The sequence below is a fragment of the Anarhichas minor genome, unplaced genomic scaffold, assembly GCF_050575085.1.
Source record: "Anarhichas minor isolate MPS153535 unplaced genomic scaffold, ASM5057508v1 ptg000020l, whole genome shotgun sequence".
Lineage (NCBI taxonomy): Eukaryota > Metazoa > Chordata > Actinopteri > Perciformes > Anarhichadidae > Anarhichas > Anarhichas minor.
Window position 1 is genome coordinate 3108842 of NW_027466466.1, and position 14792 is coordinate 3123633.

General features: G+C 43.1%; 3 protein-coding genes across 7 annotated transcripts; 2 read left to right on the forward strand and 1 right to left on the reverse strand.

Annotated features, from left to right (window-relative positions):
* The first annotated feature begins 1139 nt into the window (after window positions 1–1139).
* Window positions 1140–3835, forward strand: tnnc2.2 (troponin C2, fast skeletal type, tandem duplicate 2). The gene is made up of 6 exons (XM_076095392.1): window positions 1140–1230; window positions 2000–2051; window positions 2196–2339; window positions 2860–2974; window positions 3096–3232; window positions 3692–3835. The coding sequence occupies exons 1-6, from the start codon at window positions 1228–1230 to the stop codon at window positions 3721–3723; spliced, it is 483 nt and encodes a 160-aa protein (XP_075951507.1). The 5' UTR covers window positions 1140–1227; the 3' UTR covers window positions 3724–3835.
* A 962-nt stretch (window positions 3836–4797) lies between these two features.
* taf13 (TATA-box binding protein associated factor 13) lies at window positions 4798–5623 on the reverse strand. 2 transcript variants are annotated; one of them, XM_076095394.1, is made up of 2 exons: window positions 5543–5623; window positions 4798–5423 (listed from the first exon to the last, which is right to left on the reverse strand). In XM_076095394.1, exon 2 carries the CDS (start codon window positions 5417–5419, stop codon window positions 5042–5044), a length of 378 nt encoding a protein of 125 aa, XP_075951509.1. In that variant the 5' UTR covers window positions 5420–5423; window positions 5543–5623; the 3' UTR covers window positions 4798–5041. The 2 variants fall into 2 exon arrangements, with proteins under 2 accessions (XP_075951509.1, XP_075951510.1); XM_076095395.1 differs by having other exon boundaries at window positions 4798–5420; window positions 5543–5617.
* A 36-nt stretch (window positions 5624–5659) lies between these two features.
* On the forward strand, window positions 5660–14257 carry LOC142954408 (solute carrier family 35 member C2-like). Of its 4 annotated transcripts, none has more exons than XM_076095388.1 (10): window positions 5660–5744; window positions 6799–7012; window positions 7283–7433; window positions 7890–7953; window positions 8094–8166; window positions 9288–9456; window positions 9996–10079; window positions 11643–11818; window positions 12177–12306; window positions 12635–14257. In XM_076095388.1, exons 2-10 carry the CDS (start codon window positions 6902–6904, stop codon window positions 12775–12777), a joined length of 1101 nt encoding a protein of 366 aa, XP_075951503.1. In that variant the 5' UTR covers window positions 5660–5744; window positions 6799–6901; the 3' UTR covers window positions 12778–14257. The 4 variants fall into 4 exon arrangements, with proteins under 4 accessions (XP_075951503.1, XP_075951505.1, XP_075951504.1 ...); XM_076095390.1 differs by having other exon boundaries at window positions 5670–5744; window positions 6802–7012; XM_076095389.1 differs by lacking the exon at window positions 5660–5744 and adding an exon at window positions 5802–6457.
* The last annotated feature ends 535 nt before the right edge of the window (window positions 14258–14792 follow it).

Consider the following 14792-nt stretch of genomic DNA (forward strand, 5'->3'; position numbering starts at 1 on the left):
TGCCTATATTTGCATAAACAGTGCTGTGTACCATCTCCCTGTCATATCTGAGGACATTTTCAATTATGTAGTTTAAATTGATCCCTCCCAACTCGTTTTCTGTCATAACTATCTGCCATCGATCTTCTCGTAGTGGTCTCCCAGCACAGAAATCAATGCCGCCAGTGGCTCATCCCCCAGCGCGAGAGGTGAGGCCGAGCAGCCGGCCAGCATTGGAGGCTCGAGACGGTCGCGGAACCAATTCTTCCTTTGGAACATGCAGGTCTCCCTCTGGGTATATAGCCTGCAGGGCCCCACCACTTCTCAAAAAGCCAGCATCCCTCCCCTTCCTTCATGGCTGCTCCCCTCCTCAGCATCCTATCCACCTCTGCCGTGTCTCGCCTCGGGCCCCTCCCTCCAGGAAGCGCCCACCGTATAAGGAGAATCGGGTTGAGTTCATCTGGCAGTGTGGCACCGGGATGAGCGGGTGTCTCTCAGCCTAAAAATCATCCTGCTATTCACGGCGAAAGGGGGTGGAGGCTGAGAGAGAGAGATGGGGTCCCGGTTTTGGGTTTCACACCCAGATTGAAACTCCATCATCACAAAACCCATAGCATACTTTAAAATCTTAGGCTCCCCCACCACTGTCTTACATTTACAAGGCCTAAGATCTTTAGTAGTATTATTTCTTTTTAAATGCTATTTTAGGAGATATAGAGGCCATATAGGGAGGAACCTAGTGAATTCATTGGATTTGTGTGAATGTATTCTGCTTTTCTGTGTGGCTTCTGTCACAAAATGTCACTCTTCTTCCTCACATCCCACCTCCTGATCACCTCAATCTTAACAAAACCAGAAGACAGGCAGTGAAATATTCTCTTCGCAGTCTCCCCCAAAAGCTACATTTTTTCCTGTAGATTCTTGCACCTTGACCCGGATCACACACACACACACAAAAACTCAGAATTTACCTCTTTTACTTTCTCAACCCCGCAACTCAAAGAAACGAGGTGCTTTTCCTCTCCAAAGTGTGATTGGCTTGCCGTGGCCTCAGAACCCTAAAAGTTCAGGATACTAAATCTGGAGGCCTGTGAGAGAAAGGGGGCGGGACCTGGCCATCCCGTTTAAAGTGTGTCTGAATCTTCACTTGACGTTTAGTCTCTCTGTTGGGGTGCACACGGATTGACCACTCCTTTTGGGCTTTTTATTTCCTTGGATATCTGGGGAGGGAAAAGCTAATCCACAAACATGGTAAGACCAAGAAATTGTGCAAACAATGACCCGTTGAACTTTTTCAAAGTTGGTCTCTTAACCAGCAAACAACTATTTATTTGCTAAGCAAATAATGATGATAGCAAGAGGATTTATCAATAAAGATATATGGAAGTCTTAAAAAAACAAGTTGTTGAGAAGCATGTTTCCTTCTTTTGATAAGGACTAGATCTGAATATGTTGGCTTCCCCTTCAAATTGCTTCACTTTTCTTTTTTTACATTTTTTGAGTTTATATATCCATACTTAGTTTTAGTATATTTAAATATAATTCATAATTAATCAATGAGTAATCTGTTGCAAATATTACTGCTGGTGGCAGAAAGTGGAGACGGGGAGCTGGGTGGGTGTCAGCTGGGAAGGTGCGGATTGTGCTTCGGCGACAGATTCCCCAGGATTAGATGTCTGCGGGCCATATACAGCGAGCTTAATGTGTTGAGCCTGAAATAGCTCGAAACGCGCACCACGAAATCCTGCAACACACGGCCCGTGAAAGCATGTCGTCATCACCAACACTAATCATACAGTAAATGATAACTCGATGTAATATTCCTGTCATCTGTAACTCTACTGTTCCTTTGAGCTTTGGTGATGTTATAAACGAGTACAATGCTGTTAGTAATATTCCCTTAAAAAAGGAGTATGGCACGGGCTATGGGCCTCGCGGCTATATTGGCCCAATTAGTGTGGTTTTAACTGGAATCATCAATGAAGCCCGTGTAGTGAGTGAATGATCTGTTTTCTTCCAGACTGACGCTCAACAAGAGGCCCGCTCCTACCTGAGCGAGGAAATGCTGGCTGGTGAGTACAGGCTACAGTAACGCGTTACTTTAGCAATCTCGTTACCGGGGCCGGTAACCAGTAATGTATTAATCAAATGACAGGAGGCCTATGGTTGTTTTCAGTGGTCTCACCTTGACGGTCTTACATCTCCTCTTCCTCCAGAGTTCAAGGCCGCCTTCGACATGTTTGACACCGACGGTGGCGGTGATATCAGCACCAAGGAGTTGGGCCAGGTGATGAGGATGTTGGGCCAGAACCCGACGAGAGAGGAGTTGGATGAGATCATCGAGGAGGTCGATGAGGATGGTGAGCGACGGATAACGCGGCGTGACGGCGACGCAGCGTGCCACGTTGTGCGCAATCACTTTTTATATGTATTCCACATCTGTGATTAGGCGTTGGTTAAGCGCACAGAGAGAATATTGCCCCCCCCCCCCCCCCCCCCCCCCCCATCAGCAGACAATTCTTGGTTTTGCATTCAATAATACAAATCATTATATTATAACGACCGGGAATAATTTATCTCCATGTGTTTCCTTTTACTGTTCATGCGTAAAACTGTGCGCAGAGACTATAGCGCACATGCGCAAAGACAATATTGACACCTATCAGCAGGCAATTCGTTTTGGTTTTGTTTTCAATTATACAAATCATTATATTATAATCATTAAATATCGGGAATAACTTATCTATGTGTTTCCTTTTACTGTAGTTCGTGCGTAAAACTGTGCGCAAAGAATATAGCGAACATGTCGTGTCCCACAAAGGAGCGCACGGCCGTTGGGCCTTTGTTAATTGGTCACATGGCTCCTTTGTACCCCCTCAGGTAGCGGTACCATCGACTTCGAGGAGTTCTTGGTCATGATGGTGAGGCTGCTAAAGGAGGACCAGGCTGGCAAGAGCGAGGAAGAGTTGGCGGAGTGCTTCCGTGTGTTCGACAAGTACGTCACGCCGTCACTGTGTACAGAGCGTTGTTTCACTCTGTAATGCTGTACTCATTGTTCTGATATCGGTATTTTTGTATATTTGCTCATGTTTGCAATCCTGTACATTTGTGCGCAGGAACGGCGACGGTTACATCGACAGAGAGGAGTTCGCCCAGATCATCCGCAGCACCGGCGAGCCCGTCTCAGAGGACGAGATTGATGAGCTGATGAAGGATGGAGACAAGAACTCAGACGGCATGCTGGACTTTGACGGTAGGTGCATGATGATGATGATGATGATGATGATGATGGACGTTGGTGAAACGTTTCCAGTTATGTATTATCCTATTTAGGACTTAGGAAGAGTTTGTGGAACTCTAAAGAATGTACAGTCATTTAAGATTTCATTAAAAAATGTAGCAGCCAGAGTCCTATATTTCTTTGTTGTATAGTGTGTAGCCTATCTGGTACTAGTATGGTGAGGTTTTAGGTTATTTAGGCTTTAATGTTGTAAATGATAAAAATAGATATCTAAACCTCCCTCTGTAAAAGCATTTTACTCTAATATATCAACAAAATGAAACAAGAATGTCAAAGCTGGCTTTATACGATATTTCGATTTCTGTTGTGGAAATGAATGAAAATCAGCAAAAATTTGTAACGATAACTTGCAGTTTGTAACCTGAACTTCCCGTCTCAATAACACCGTCCCATCTCTCTTCTCTTTCCCAGAATTCCTCAAGATGATGGAGAATGTGCAGTAAAACCAGAAAGACTCGTGGACATTCCTCCTCCTCCTCCCTGTGAACCCCCATTCTGAATGCATCCGACTCCCCACTGACTCACTCAAACTCTCACACACACACACTCCCTCCTGTCCACTGCCTCTCTCAATCCTCAACAGACAGCTTGGGCACCCGGCAGGGGTCACTGGGGGGGTGCTACACTCACTTGCTCTCTTGTGAATGCAGACAGCCTGTGGCTGAGCTGACACCGTACCCCGTCATCAGCAAGCCCCCCCCCCCCCCTCCTGGTAAAGATCGGATCTAGATGTAGATCTCAATAAAACGGCAGCCTGTTATCTACTGCTTAGACCAATTCAGTCAACCACTACTGTACAGAGAAGTAACTTGCTTGAACAGAATAAATTAATTAACACATGCTCACTTGTAGTTGGTCTGTCATATTTATGGTCTGTGTAAAAAAAAATGTTTTGAGGAATATCAATAAAATCTGTTTGTTTCTTCTTTTTTCCATTTAGTTTGAAAAGATTACTTCTTCTTTTTTAAATACAAAGATACAAACTTGTTTTTCAGGCCTGGAATTGCTGTCCACCCCCCAGACTGTGGTTAAGTAATGTCATCATGCAATTCAATACGTGATAAAGCATGCAATATTCTCAGCATGAACAATTTTCATATGTGCAACACATTTACTAATAATTGCTATTTTCAGTAGCGAATGATGGGCCGATTATTTTCTAGATCAATCAATTAATTGTGTTATCTATTAAATGTCAGAAAACAGTCAAATCTTTTCAAAGGGGACGTCTTTAACTGTCAAACTAACACTCCGTATTACGTTAGCAATCATAGAAGAACAGAAGAAAAGCTAACATTGGCATTAAATAAAGCTGGAACCAGAGAATGTAGCTATTCTGTCTCTCATAACACTGTTGAGGTAAGACACTCCTGTGGCTGCACACTGTCTGGAGCTCATGGGATATTTTAAAAGCTATGGTTTGACCATGGAACTCTGAGAATGTAAATATCACTGTCTAGATCAGGGGTAACGTTAACCTACTCTGGTACTAAAATGAACATTAAAGACTGGGCATGTTAAACCAATATGTGAGTTTCTTTATTGAGACAGTCCCAGACACCATAACCCCCAGGCATCTGTGCAACACTTTGACATTGTTCGTCACCGCCATAGGATGATTCAAATAATAAACATCACACAAAAAACTGCCTTTGGACAACAAGTCGTGTCTAATCAAACCCCTCAACAACACAGGTCAGGTCAGTTTAGGAGTGAAAAAGGAAATAAGCCACCAAATTAGTTGTAAAAAAAAAAATGGGGTTATGAGCCATAATTTGCTTCGTCGAAAGCTTTCCGGGCTCTCTTCAGCTCCTCGTTCATGGTCAGCAGGTCCTTGACTCTGGCGAACTTCCTGGGGTCCTTGCGGATTAGGAAAACGATGTCCTCCACCTGGACGCGGCCCTGGCGTCCGATAGACATGGCTTTGTGGGTCATCTCCGTGACGAACTCGATCACCAGGTCCTCCAGGATATCAACAGACTCCGTGTACGGGTTCTGGTCGTCCCCGAAGCCGTACATCATGCACCGGAGCTCCTTGGAGAAGAGCCTCTTTCTCTTCCCGTGGCCGCCGACATCCATTCCGCTGGATCCGTCATCCAACTCCTCGTCGTATCCAGTCTCGTCCTCCTCCTCCGCCATTCTGCTGAAATAAATAAAAACACACGGGTGGGTTGATTTTACTAGCAGTAGCTAACATGACATTAAACGTGTGTGACAGTGTTAAGTTAGACGGACTACTTCATTTGGAGTCAAATGTGTTACCTCGTATCTCAGCGCAGGAACACAACAGGCTGTGGTCTTTGTTGACTTCCGCCTGTTTCCTCGACTGCGGAAGTAATTGGAAGAGAACAATAGTTTGCTGTAGAAGACACTGCCCCCTTACGGTTAATTCCCTTTAACTCTGTTATCCGCCGAGTCATTTCTGCATAACGTTACTCAGCCATATTAAGCAACACGACTGACGGTAGGTGTATCTAACAGCACATTCTCTCTTCCGCTTTTTCTCCGCTGCTTGCACGCGCTATAATGTTTGGAGGCACAGAAATGCCAAACTCAGTTTAAAAAGGTGACAATTTAACATAATGCGTGTGTGTCGCTCACCGTCTAGCACATTGTAAATCCACTAACTAGTCTGCGTGTGTGTACACTTGATTGAACCACATCTTCACAGATTGTTGGCGCTTGGGTGCGGATTGTTTTAGTGTAAAACTCCATAAATACCGTAGGAAGCGGGCAATTGCAACTAAAACGGAAAAGTCCAAATATATTAAATGATACTACTTCTGTGCGGGCTCAGTTGGATGCCGACTTAAAGAATGGTTCACACTGATTCGAGCAAGGTCGTAGCTTAAAATACACGTGACTTGTAGATGAGAAATAAACAAGGCCACGACGAGTGGGGAGTTTGATCAATGGAGTTCAGTGTGTGGGCGTCACCAAAACTGACACGTAACGGAACGCACTGTCACCAGTTGCAGAGCGCGAGCGTATACTTTCAACGTCAATAACTAATTACGTATTTATTCATTTTAGAGTAAGCCAGCGTTAATTAACGTTTCGTCAACAATGCAATATTGTTTTACACAACAGGCTAGCTAATGCTAACTAATGGTGGTAAACAGCTGACGTTAGTTCGTAAACAATTGGACCTGTCAAACTTAGCGAAGCAACCATCTGGTGAGTGACACTGATACCTTTGCTGCTGGCCTCTGAGCTCATTACCTACTGCTGTCTAATTAATACTATACATTAAGTCACTCATGTTTCAAACTAATTTGTTGGCTAACGGTGGTTAACATCGTGCTTTTAACGGCTATAACTTTACTGATGGTGGTTGTCAAACCGGAGCTAACATGTTGCAATTCAGCTGACATTGCAGCTGGCTGGTCTGTAACTCAGCTATTCTGCTGAGTAGGTTAATTACTATACACCAATGAAACCAAACCCTAACCTCGTTTCTCTCTCTCTCCACTTCCTCCTCTCTTCTCCTCCACACTGTGTCCCTCCCACTCTTAAAGCAGTCTGCTATGGGTGTTAGGAAGGGGTGCAGATGCAGTTCGGAGATGACCTCTCTAAGGTAGCGGTCTTTTCTGGACCGCTGATCCCGGCTGGCAGCCCTGGATGGCGTGCCCTGTCCAGTTCATCTGCCGGGGGCTTCGCACTGTTGGATTAGTTCTTTTTTACTATGTCTTCTCTATAGGCATCACCTTCTATAACAAATGGCTGATGACGGTAAGTGAACGGGTTCTTAAAGCACTTATGATTTTCCCAGCAGTAAGACTGTTCCTCTGCACAGGCCAGGCATGGATTTCCATGGGATGATTAATGCAAACATGATACATATAGTGTTTGTGTCTGGGGGGGGGACGTATTAACTCGGTCATCTCCCAGTGTCTCAGGGTGTCTCAGGGTGCAGGACCTTGAGAGAGAACCCTGACACACTGAGACCATCTACCTCCGCCAGGCCATCCTAGGTGACCCTGTCCGTTTGTCTCTTTTTAGGGCTTCCACTATCCCCTCTTCATGACCTTAGTTCACCTCACCATCAACTTCTGCCTGTCGGCCCTGACGCGACAGGCCATGATGTGCTGGACAGGGAAACCCCGCATCATTATGAGCTGGAAGGACTACCTCCGTAAGGTGGCTCCCACAGGTGAGATCGCACGGGAGAGTTTCACCCAACTGAAGAAAACACAAAGTCTTCAGAGAACAAACATGAGAAAAGGGAACAGATAGTCAGCTCGTATCGCCTTCACTCACTGACCAAGCTTTCAGTGAAGAGTACCTTGACTGAAGTCCACTTTGATAGAAACATTATATCACAGCTGAGGGGATAGTTGAAGAGTCCAGACACTTTGGACTGGATGACCCATTTTCTGTTTTGCCTTTAATCTGCAAATAGCCCATCATGTTCTCCAGTTTAAAGCCTAAATTAGTAGGTTTCACTGTTATTCAGTTAAATGTGTCATTTTGAACTATTACAAAGCATCTCTTTTCATCTTTGATCACTATCTTGTTATTCACAATCCATAGTTGCAACATAGTGATACAAGAACATAATTTATTACAAGGTCTGTTGTCTGCTAAAAGTCCTAAATTCTGTCCCCAGCCTTGGCAACAGCATTGGATATTGGACTTTCCAACTGGAGCTTCCTCTTCATCACCATTAGCTTGTAAGTTAGTCGCTCAGCCTTTATTTTAATAGAAGTTCACTTCAATATGAACTGACAAACTTAAGGTTATCAGTATTGTATTTACCCAGTTATTGGATTGTTCCATTCTTTTGTGTGGCTCTCATTTTGTATCATTCCAGGTACACCATGACCAAGTCTTCAGCAGTGCTCTTTATCCTATTTTTCTCTCTGGTTTTTAAACTAGAGGAGCCGGTGAGTGACCTAAAACTTCAGCTACATTGTGTCCAAATAATGTGTTGACAAGACAAAGCCCAAACTAAACCAATCTTTCTAGTGACGTGAAATAGTTCCGTCATTGCACTCACATTTAACTGAGCACAGCTCGCTCATTACCTAAAAGTGTATCAGGTCATTTAATCTCTATAATCCGTGAGCAAACTTACATGAGAGGGTTTCAAGTAGTGGTATTAAGCTCATTCAGCAATGATGACCTGAACCGTAACAGCTTGTCGCCGCACACCCTGACATAGGAAACAAAAAGGGCCACAAGAAATTATAAATATATCCTGTTGCTGCCCTGATTATAATGATTACAGTACCACAGAGAAAATAGGACCGTTAGGATAATTTTCTGCTGTGTGGACCTAATGGTTCTACGAGGAACCTCGTGATTTTCTTTTGTCTGTGATATCTGTGTCATTCTTATTCTAAAATATAGTTGGATAACTAAAATAAGCGCAAGTTGTTTGTTCGGTGAGGAGAGAATTGGGGCTCCTTCATCGCTAGTAGCGCACTTTTTGAACGTAAAATGTTTTATTTTAGACTTTTATGAGAAGACGCAACACACAGCTCAAATACAGGTTCCTTCTGCCGTCTGTAATGTGAGTAATGTTTAAAGGGACGCATTCATTTAACATAAAAGGGTCATTAGCAGGACTTGCAAACTTGTTTGGGATGTCTGGCTAATTGGTTAATAGAAGCTAAACTGATCACATTATTAGTGGGAAATTCAGTAACAGAAGAGAGCTAAGGAACGCCAACATGGCAGCCAAAGGACGTGTTGCATCACTGAAAAGCCTGCTCAAAATCTTTTATACAAATATAAAACGTAATGCATGTACTATAATAAAAGGTCTACATGATAGTCACAAATATGGTCACATTTAATATATCTTTAACTTTGTTATTTCTATCCATCTGTGTCTTTTCAACCTTTTTATCTTCTTTTTTTTTTTTTTACATTTCTCCTGTTACTTTCTATTCCCTGTGCTTTTTCCTGGACTTCACATCATTTTGTCATCGTCCATTCTTTTCTCCTGCCGTGTCTCACCGTCTCTCTCTCTCTCTCTCTCTGTTCCGTCCCTTTTGACCAGAACCCATTCCTGATCCTAGTGGTCCTGCTGATCTCCAGTGGTCTGTTTATGTTTACATTTGAGTCGACCCAGTTCAACCTCGAGGGCTTCACCTTGGTGCTGCTGGCGTCCTTCATAGGCGGGATCCGCTGGACCCTCACGCAGGTCCTCATGCAGAAAGCAGAGCTGGGTCAGTGTTCAGCCGCTGCCTTATTGAAAATGATGAATATATGTGGAGCAGTCCTGTTATGGTTGCTTTGCTTGTGGACATTTTAGCCACACAAACAGCTAACTTCAAATACGACAATCAATTCATAATAAAGTGAAAAAATTAACAAACCACTTCCTTTTGAAACATTTGAAAGTGGCAATTCTGATTAAAACTGAAAAAAATCATGACTGTGTACAGTATGACGACATTTTAGCTGTTGAGTAAACACTTTAATCCCACCACTACTCTATTTCCAGTCACTTTGAGATATGCATGGCTCACCTTGAATGAATGAATGAATGAATGAATTGATGGCTTCCTGGGAAACCTTTGAAAGATGCTCCACAGTATCCAAATCAAAAATGATGAATAGGTTGCTAAATATCGCCCCGATTGAAACAGCGTATTCAACACACAGCAAAGAGAAGACATCAATGTTTTGCCGTGACTTCTTCAAAAGTTTATAACCACATGTTCCTCCTCTTCCATCTTCTTTTTCATGCTGTGCTCCCCACCAGGCCTTCAGAACCCAATAGACACTTTGTACCACCTGCAACCTCTCATGTTCATCGGCCTCTTTCCCCTCTTCCTGTATAACGAAGGTGAGTTTAGTCTTAATCTGTGGCTGGTGGTCTCTCATCTCTTGTCACTGCAGTAAGCTAAAACTCATGATCGAGATCACTCAAGATGTCGTAGACCCCCCTGTACGGACTAGTGGTCATTTTATCCTCATAATAACGGTCTGTCCCAATACCCACACCTACATTATATGCAAATAGTCAAGTGCCTTCCTGTGTGATGTGCTGCCAGTAATAGTCAACAGCTCCCAAGTGTTTATCAGGGCTTACTAGGACATGTTTGACCAGTGAGGCTTTCCCGTGACTCAGTCGAGCTCACTGTGCATAAGAGAATATTATTTTGAATGGCCTCTGTTGGAGAACATTTATCAACATTGCTGATAAATGTTGTTGGTGATTTGATATTTAATATTTGTCCGCTCATTAAGTCCATTAAAATGTGTGTGACGGCGATGTAAGAAGCCCCCCATCATTACTGTACAAGACGCCACCTTTTCGTCCTATCGGCCATTATTAATAACATTTGCAGTCTAATAATATAATGCTTATATTCAGCGATGCCTTCGTGGGCTCTTTGTTACACCAACGAACATAAATACGTTGCTGCATGAACTTCTATTACCGCTCAATTACCTGTCAGTGTGTGTTTACTCCTCTCTGCCCCTTTGTAAAAAGTCAGTGTGGACAGGTCCCATTTTGTTTCATTTGGTCCGGAACAAATAAAGCGAACTACAGGTGCCAGAGCACCCTTGAAGTACTCCATGCACCACTCCTTGCTGCTTGTTTGTGCTGGCTTATCGGGATTCTGGAGCAGAATAGAGCCATGGCTGATGGTATCAGTAAGACTAGTGCTTTTCCTGCTGTGACAAGTCAAAATGTCCTCTGTGAAAAAGGACGCAGAAGCACGCAGTGCAATCAGAGGGTGCATCACCTGTGGGTTTAGTCTAATGCATGTTGGCATTTTTGTTCAGAGGTGGCACACAACTACCTACTACTCTTAAAGTGTGGGTATTAAGACGGAGCCTTGAACATCAGATATTCTTACATTTCTTTACTCTTGCTTTCCACGCTGGATAGCCAATGTAACAAGGAGCTGCACATCATTTCTCAGCTACATTTCTTTGCGCTCCAATAATCGTAATGTGCATAATGTGATTTCGCGGCAGTTACCAGAGTGAGGCGGAGCCTGAGTAAACATCATACCCTGAGTGTGTAAATGCGATTATGTTCATAGGATGACTGAACCACAAAGATATGTAGGGTAGTGTCATATTAGTCACACTACCACAGGGGAGTCTTATGAACACCTTAATCCAACGATGACTCTATATCAGACTATTTGTGACACAAACTGCGTTCCATCAGCTTGACATTGCATGCTGAAGATGCTTCTCTCAGCCGCTTGTCTTTTCCAATGTATCGTCACAAGTTTATATGTAAACCATGATTGTTTCAAGCAGTGCTAGCAGTGTCTGTCTTACTGTATATAAGCTCTTAAATTAAGTTGATCCTGGAATATGAGAGGACATAAATAAACATGTAACCAACTCATGGAACCATCATTGTAGATTTCTGCCTTGTTTCCAGGGCTGAGCCTCAGTACCTCAGAGAAGTTATTCCGGGTGACGGAGCTCCAGCCTGTCCTGTATACGGTCGTCACACTGAGCATCGGCGGCTTGCTGGCCTTCGGTTTGGGCTTCTCAGAGTTCCTGCTCGTCTCTCGGACCTCCAGCCTCACGTTATCCATATCAGGGATCTTTAAGGTACTTTGTTATTGTGCGTAGGATGACTTTCTTTTTGAATCAGTCGGTCAAACGAAGCCAACACAGCTAGAGAACATGACACACCTTAGTTTGATAAGTGAGTTTTTGATGCTTATGGAAGGCTATACACACATTTAAGTTCGAAGTTTCAGGGTCAGCTTTAATCGAATTAGACATGCTTTGAAATGTTAGCAGCTCTGCTTTAGCTGAGGCCATTTTTTAAATCTTTCCAACCACCTTTGTTTTCGGCTGCATGAAGAGCTCTACATCTTTGCAAAGCCTCATGTGACTTCTACTTGTTGAGACTTATCTAATGGACCCTTTCTTTCATTCCGTGTATTGTCTTGTCTTCCTGTAGGAGGTGTGTACTCTGCTTTTGGCAGCAGCTCTGATGGGAGACAAAATGAGCATGCTTAATTGGCTGGGATTCACCATGTGTCTGTGTGGCATTTCACTGCACGTAGGAATCAAGACATACTATTCCAAAAGTAAGTGTTATTGTTGTTGATCGTAATACTGTTGTATTACGATCAACCCTAATCTTGAAAGGCCAATTCTGAGATGAAGTCGAGTGTGTGGATGAAGCATTGAGTTATTTCATTTTTCTCATTTAGCAGCTGGCTAGTTAGCTAGCTAACATTTGCTTGCTAGTTCCAGCGTGTCATCATGCTAACGTTACACAAAATGAACAGAATCGGACTCAGACTGGCTGGTGATGTTGTTCTGTTCGTCAAACTCGGCACCTACATCATTCTGCACAGTGATGCTTGAAAGAAGAGATGCTATTGATGTCTATTTTGTGATATTTTCCATCAGATAAGGGACCGTCTTTAAGGCAGCTCAACAGTAAGAGTCCAGAGCTTGAGTTTCCATTACTGCGGCAGAACGGAGACGACAGAGGCGATTTGGCTGCAGAATACAACGACGAAGACGAGGAACAGGAAATCTTTCTGCACTGAGGATATGGGCCACTGAAGTCTAGCCCGTCTTCATACTACTCCCTCCTTTACAGCTGTCCCATCAGATGGTTTGAACCGTGGCGTCAAAGCTTTGGAGCGTCTAAAGAACTGTTGGGACACACTGCCACCAGAAGAGGGAACAGTCTCCTCAGCTGTTTCTCTTTTCTTCCACCGATCATGTCTTCGGGCCAGGACTGGGCCTCGTAATGTAGCTGTACATTATCTCTGGACTTGACACAAGTTATGCTCTTTTGCCTTAAGGGAGCTTTGAAAATGTAGCTAATACATCCGAGTGTCAGCAAAGTATGATGTATGTTGGGAGAGAGAGGGCGTTAAAGGGACACTTTGACACCTTGAATTGTAGTAAGTCATTTTTCTTTGCTAGGTCCTTGTCACACGGTGGGACTATCTTCACACTTTGTTCTATATGCCTCTATACATACATATGTGTGTTTATAGCATTCTTGTTAAGCAGCACAGGCCCCTACAGAATAGGCTGTTAGGAAACTGACGGACAAATGTAGAAACTGTTTAATAAGGTGTCTGGTCAGTTTCTTGATTTAAATAAAAAAGCAATTGTCTCAAACAAATCCCAGAATAAAAACACAAAAAAGAAATTGCCCATCACAATTTTCTAAACCCTAAGTTCAGGTCCTCGAGTTACATGTTATGTTCAACCAACAGTCTAAAACCCAAAGATCATCAGGTACCATCACACAAGACAAAGAAAAGAGGAAAACATTTTTTAGAAGCAAATAAATAAGAGAATGTTTGGCCTTTTTGCTTGAAAAATTACATTTAAAAGATAATTGTATTATTAAATAAATTGCTGATTCATTTTAAAGTCCAATTAATTAACAGCGGGTTTGGCGGCAGAAACGCCCTTAGAATGTGATTTTATGGTGTGTGTCTTGGTGTTGGGGCTAGCCGGCTGCTGTTGGCACCCACAGCTGTGAAGCTAGCAGCGTGAGGAGGAATCAGGTGACTCGCAATGAGTTCAAGGCAGGAAGGTAGTTATTACAGTCCTATGACAGCCAAAGATACAGGATTTGTTTTTTGTCAGAGTATTTGTTTCATTGTTTGTTGTCTGGATGTAAAGAGAATTTTAACAATTGTAGCAAAAAAATGTTTTGAAGAAGATTGCTAGCCCTAGCTTTAATTCAAGTAATGCGCTGCAGGGTTGGAGACTATTCACAGAATCGAATTTAAATGGACTCCAGCCGTTCTGCTCATCAATTGAAAAGCTGTGATGTATAATTATCATTACTATAAATACCTTAATGTGCCTTGTTTACATCACAGCAATCAAGAGGACTACGTTAAAGAGCTATTTTCAAAATCCATCATAATTTAATCTGTGACTATGTAGCTGAAGTGCTTGAAGCCATCTAATGAGTCACATTTGTTGACTGTTTTTCTGTAAAAATGCAGCATTGTTGCAATACATTGAGAAATAAAGTGAAGAGTTAAAAAAAGAAAAGTCATGTTTCATTTCAGAATACATCTGATAGTAATAAATGTCTTCGACCTAGAGGTGGTATCTATGCTGTGATTAGACAGCCATGCTTCTGCTCACTGTAAGAAAGTTACACAAATAACTTCTTTATTACAAGCCTTGCACCTGGTTGACCTGCCAGCCTATTCCTGTAGTTTAGCCTGGGAGCATGGTCACGTTCCAGCACAGCTGTTTGGAAATTATTTGAGCATATTAGTCTTCATGGAAAAAATAAGTGTCTGAGATACTAGTGTTCTCTGCAACCTTTTCACTGATGGAGTGCATTTTGTTCACGTGACAACCTCATTACACGTACTGTAGCGTAAGTTCTATGCGAGGGATCACGTCCTGTAAATGGCACGGGACTCAGGCAACAAGCGTGGCCGTGCTTCTAAACCAGTACGCTTCACACTGGCCTTGTCTGCTCTGTAGAGGCTTTTATAGCCTTCTCCGGAGAGCCACGCCCACGCCGGAGCAGCGGGAGCGCCTTGCTTCTCGGATTTCACCCGCAGGAGTTCAG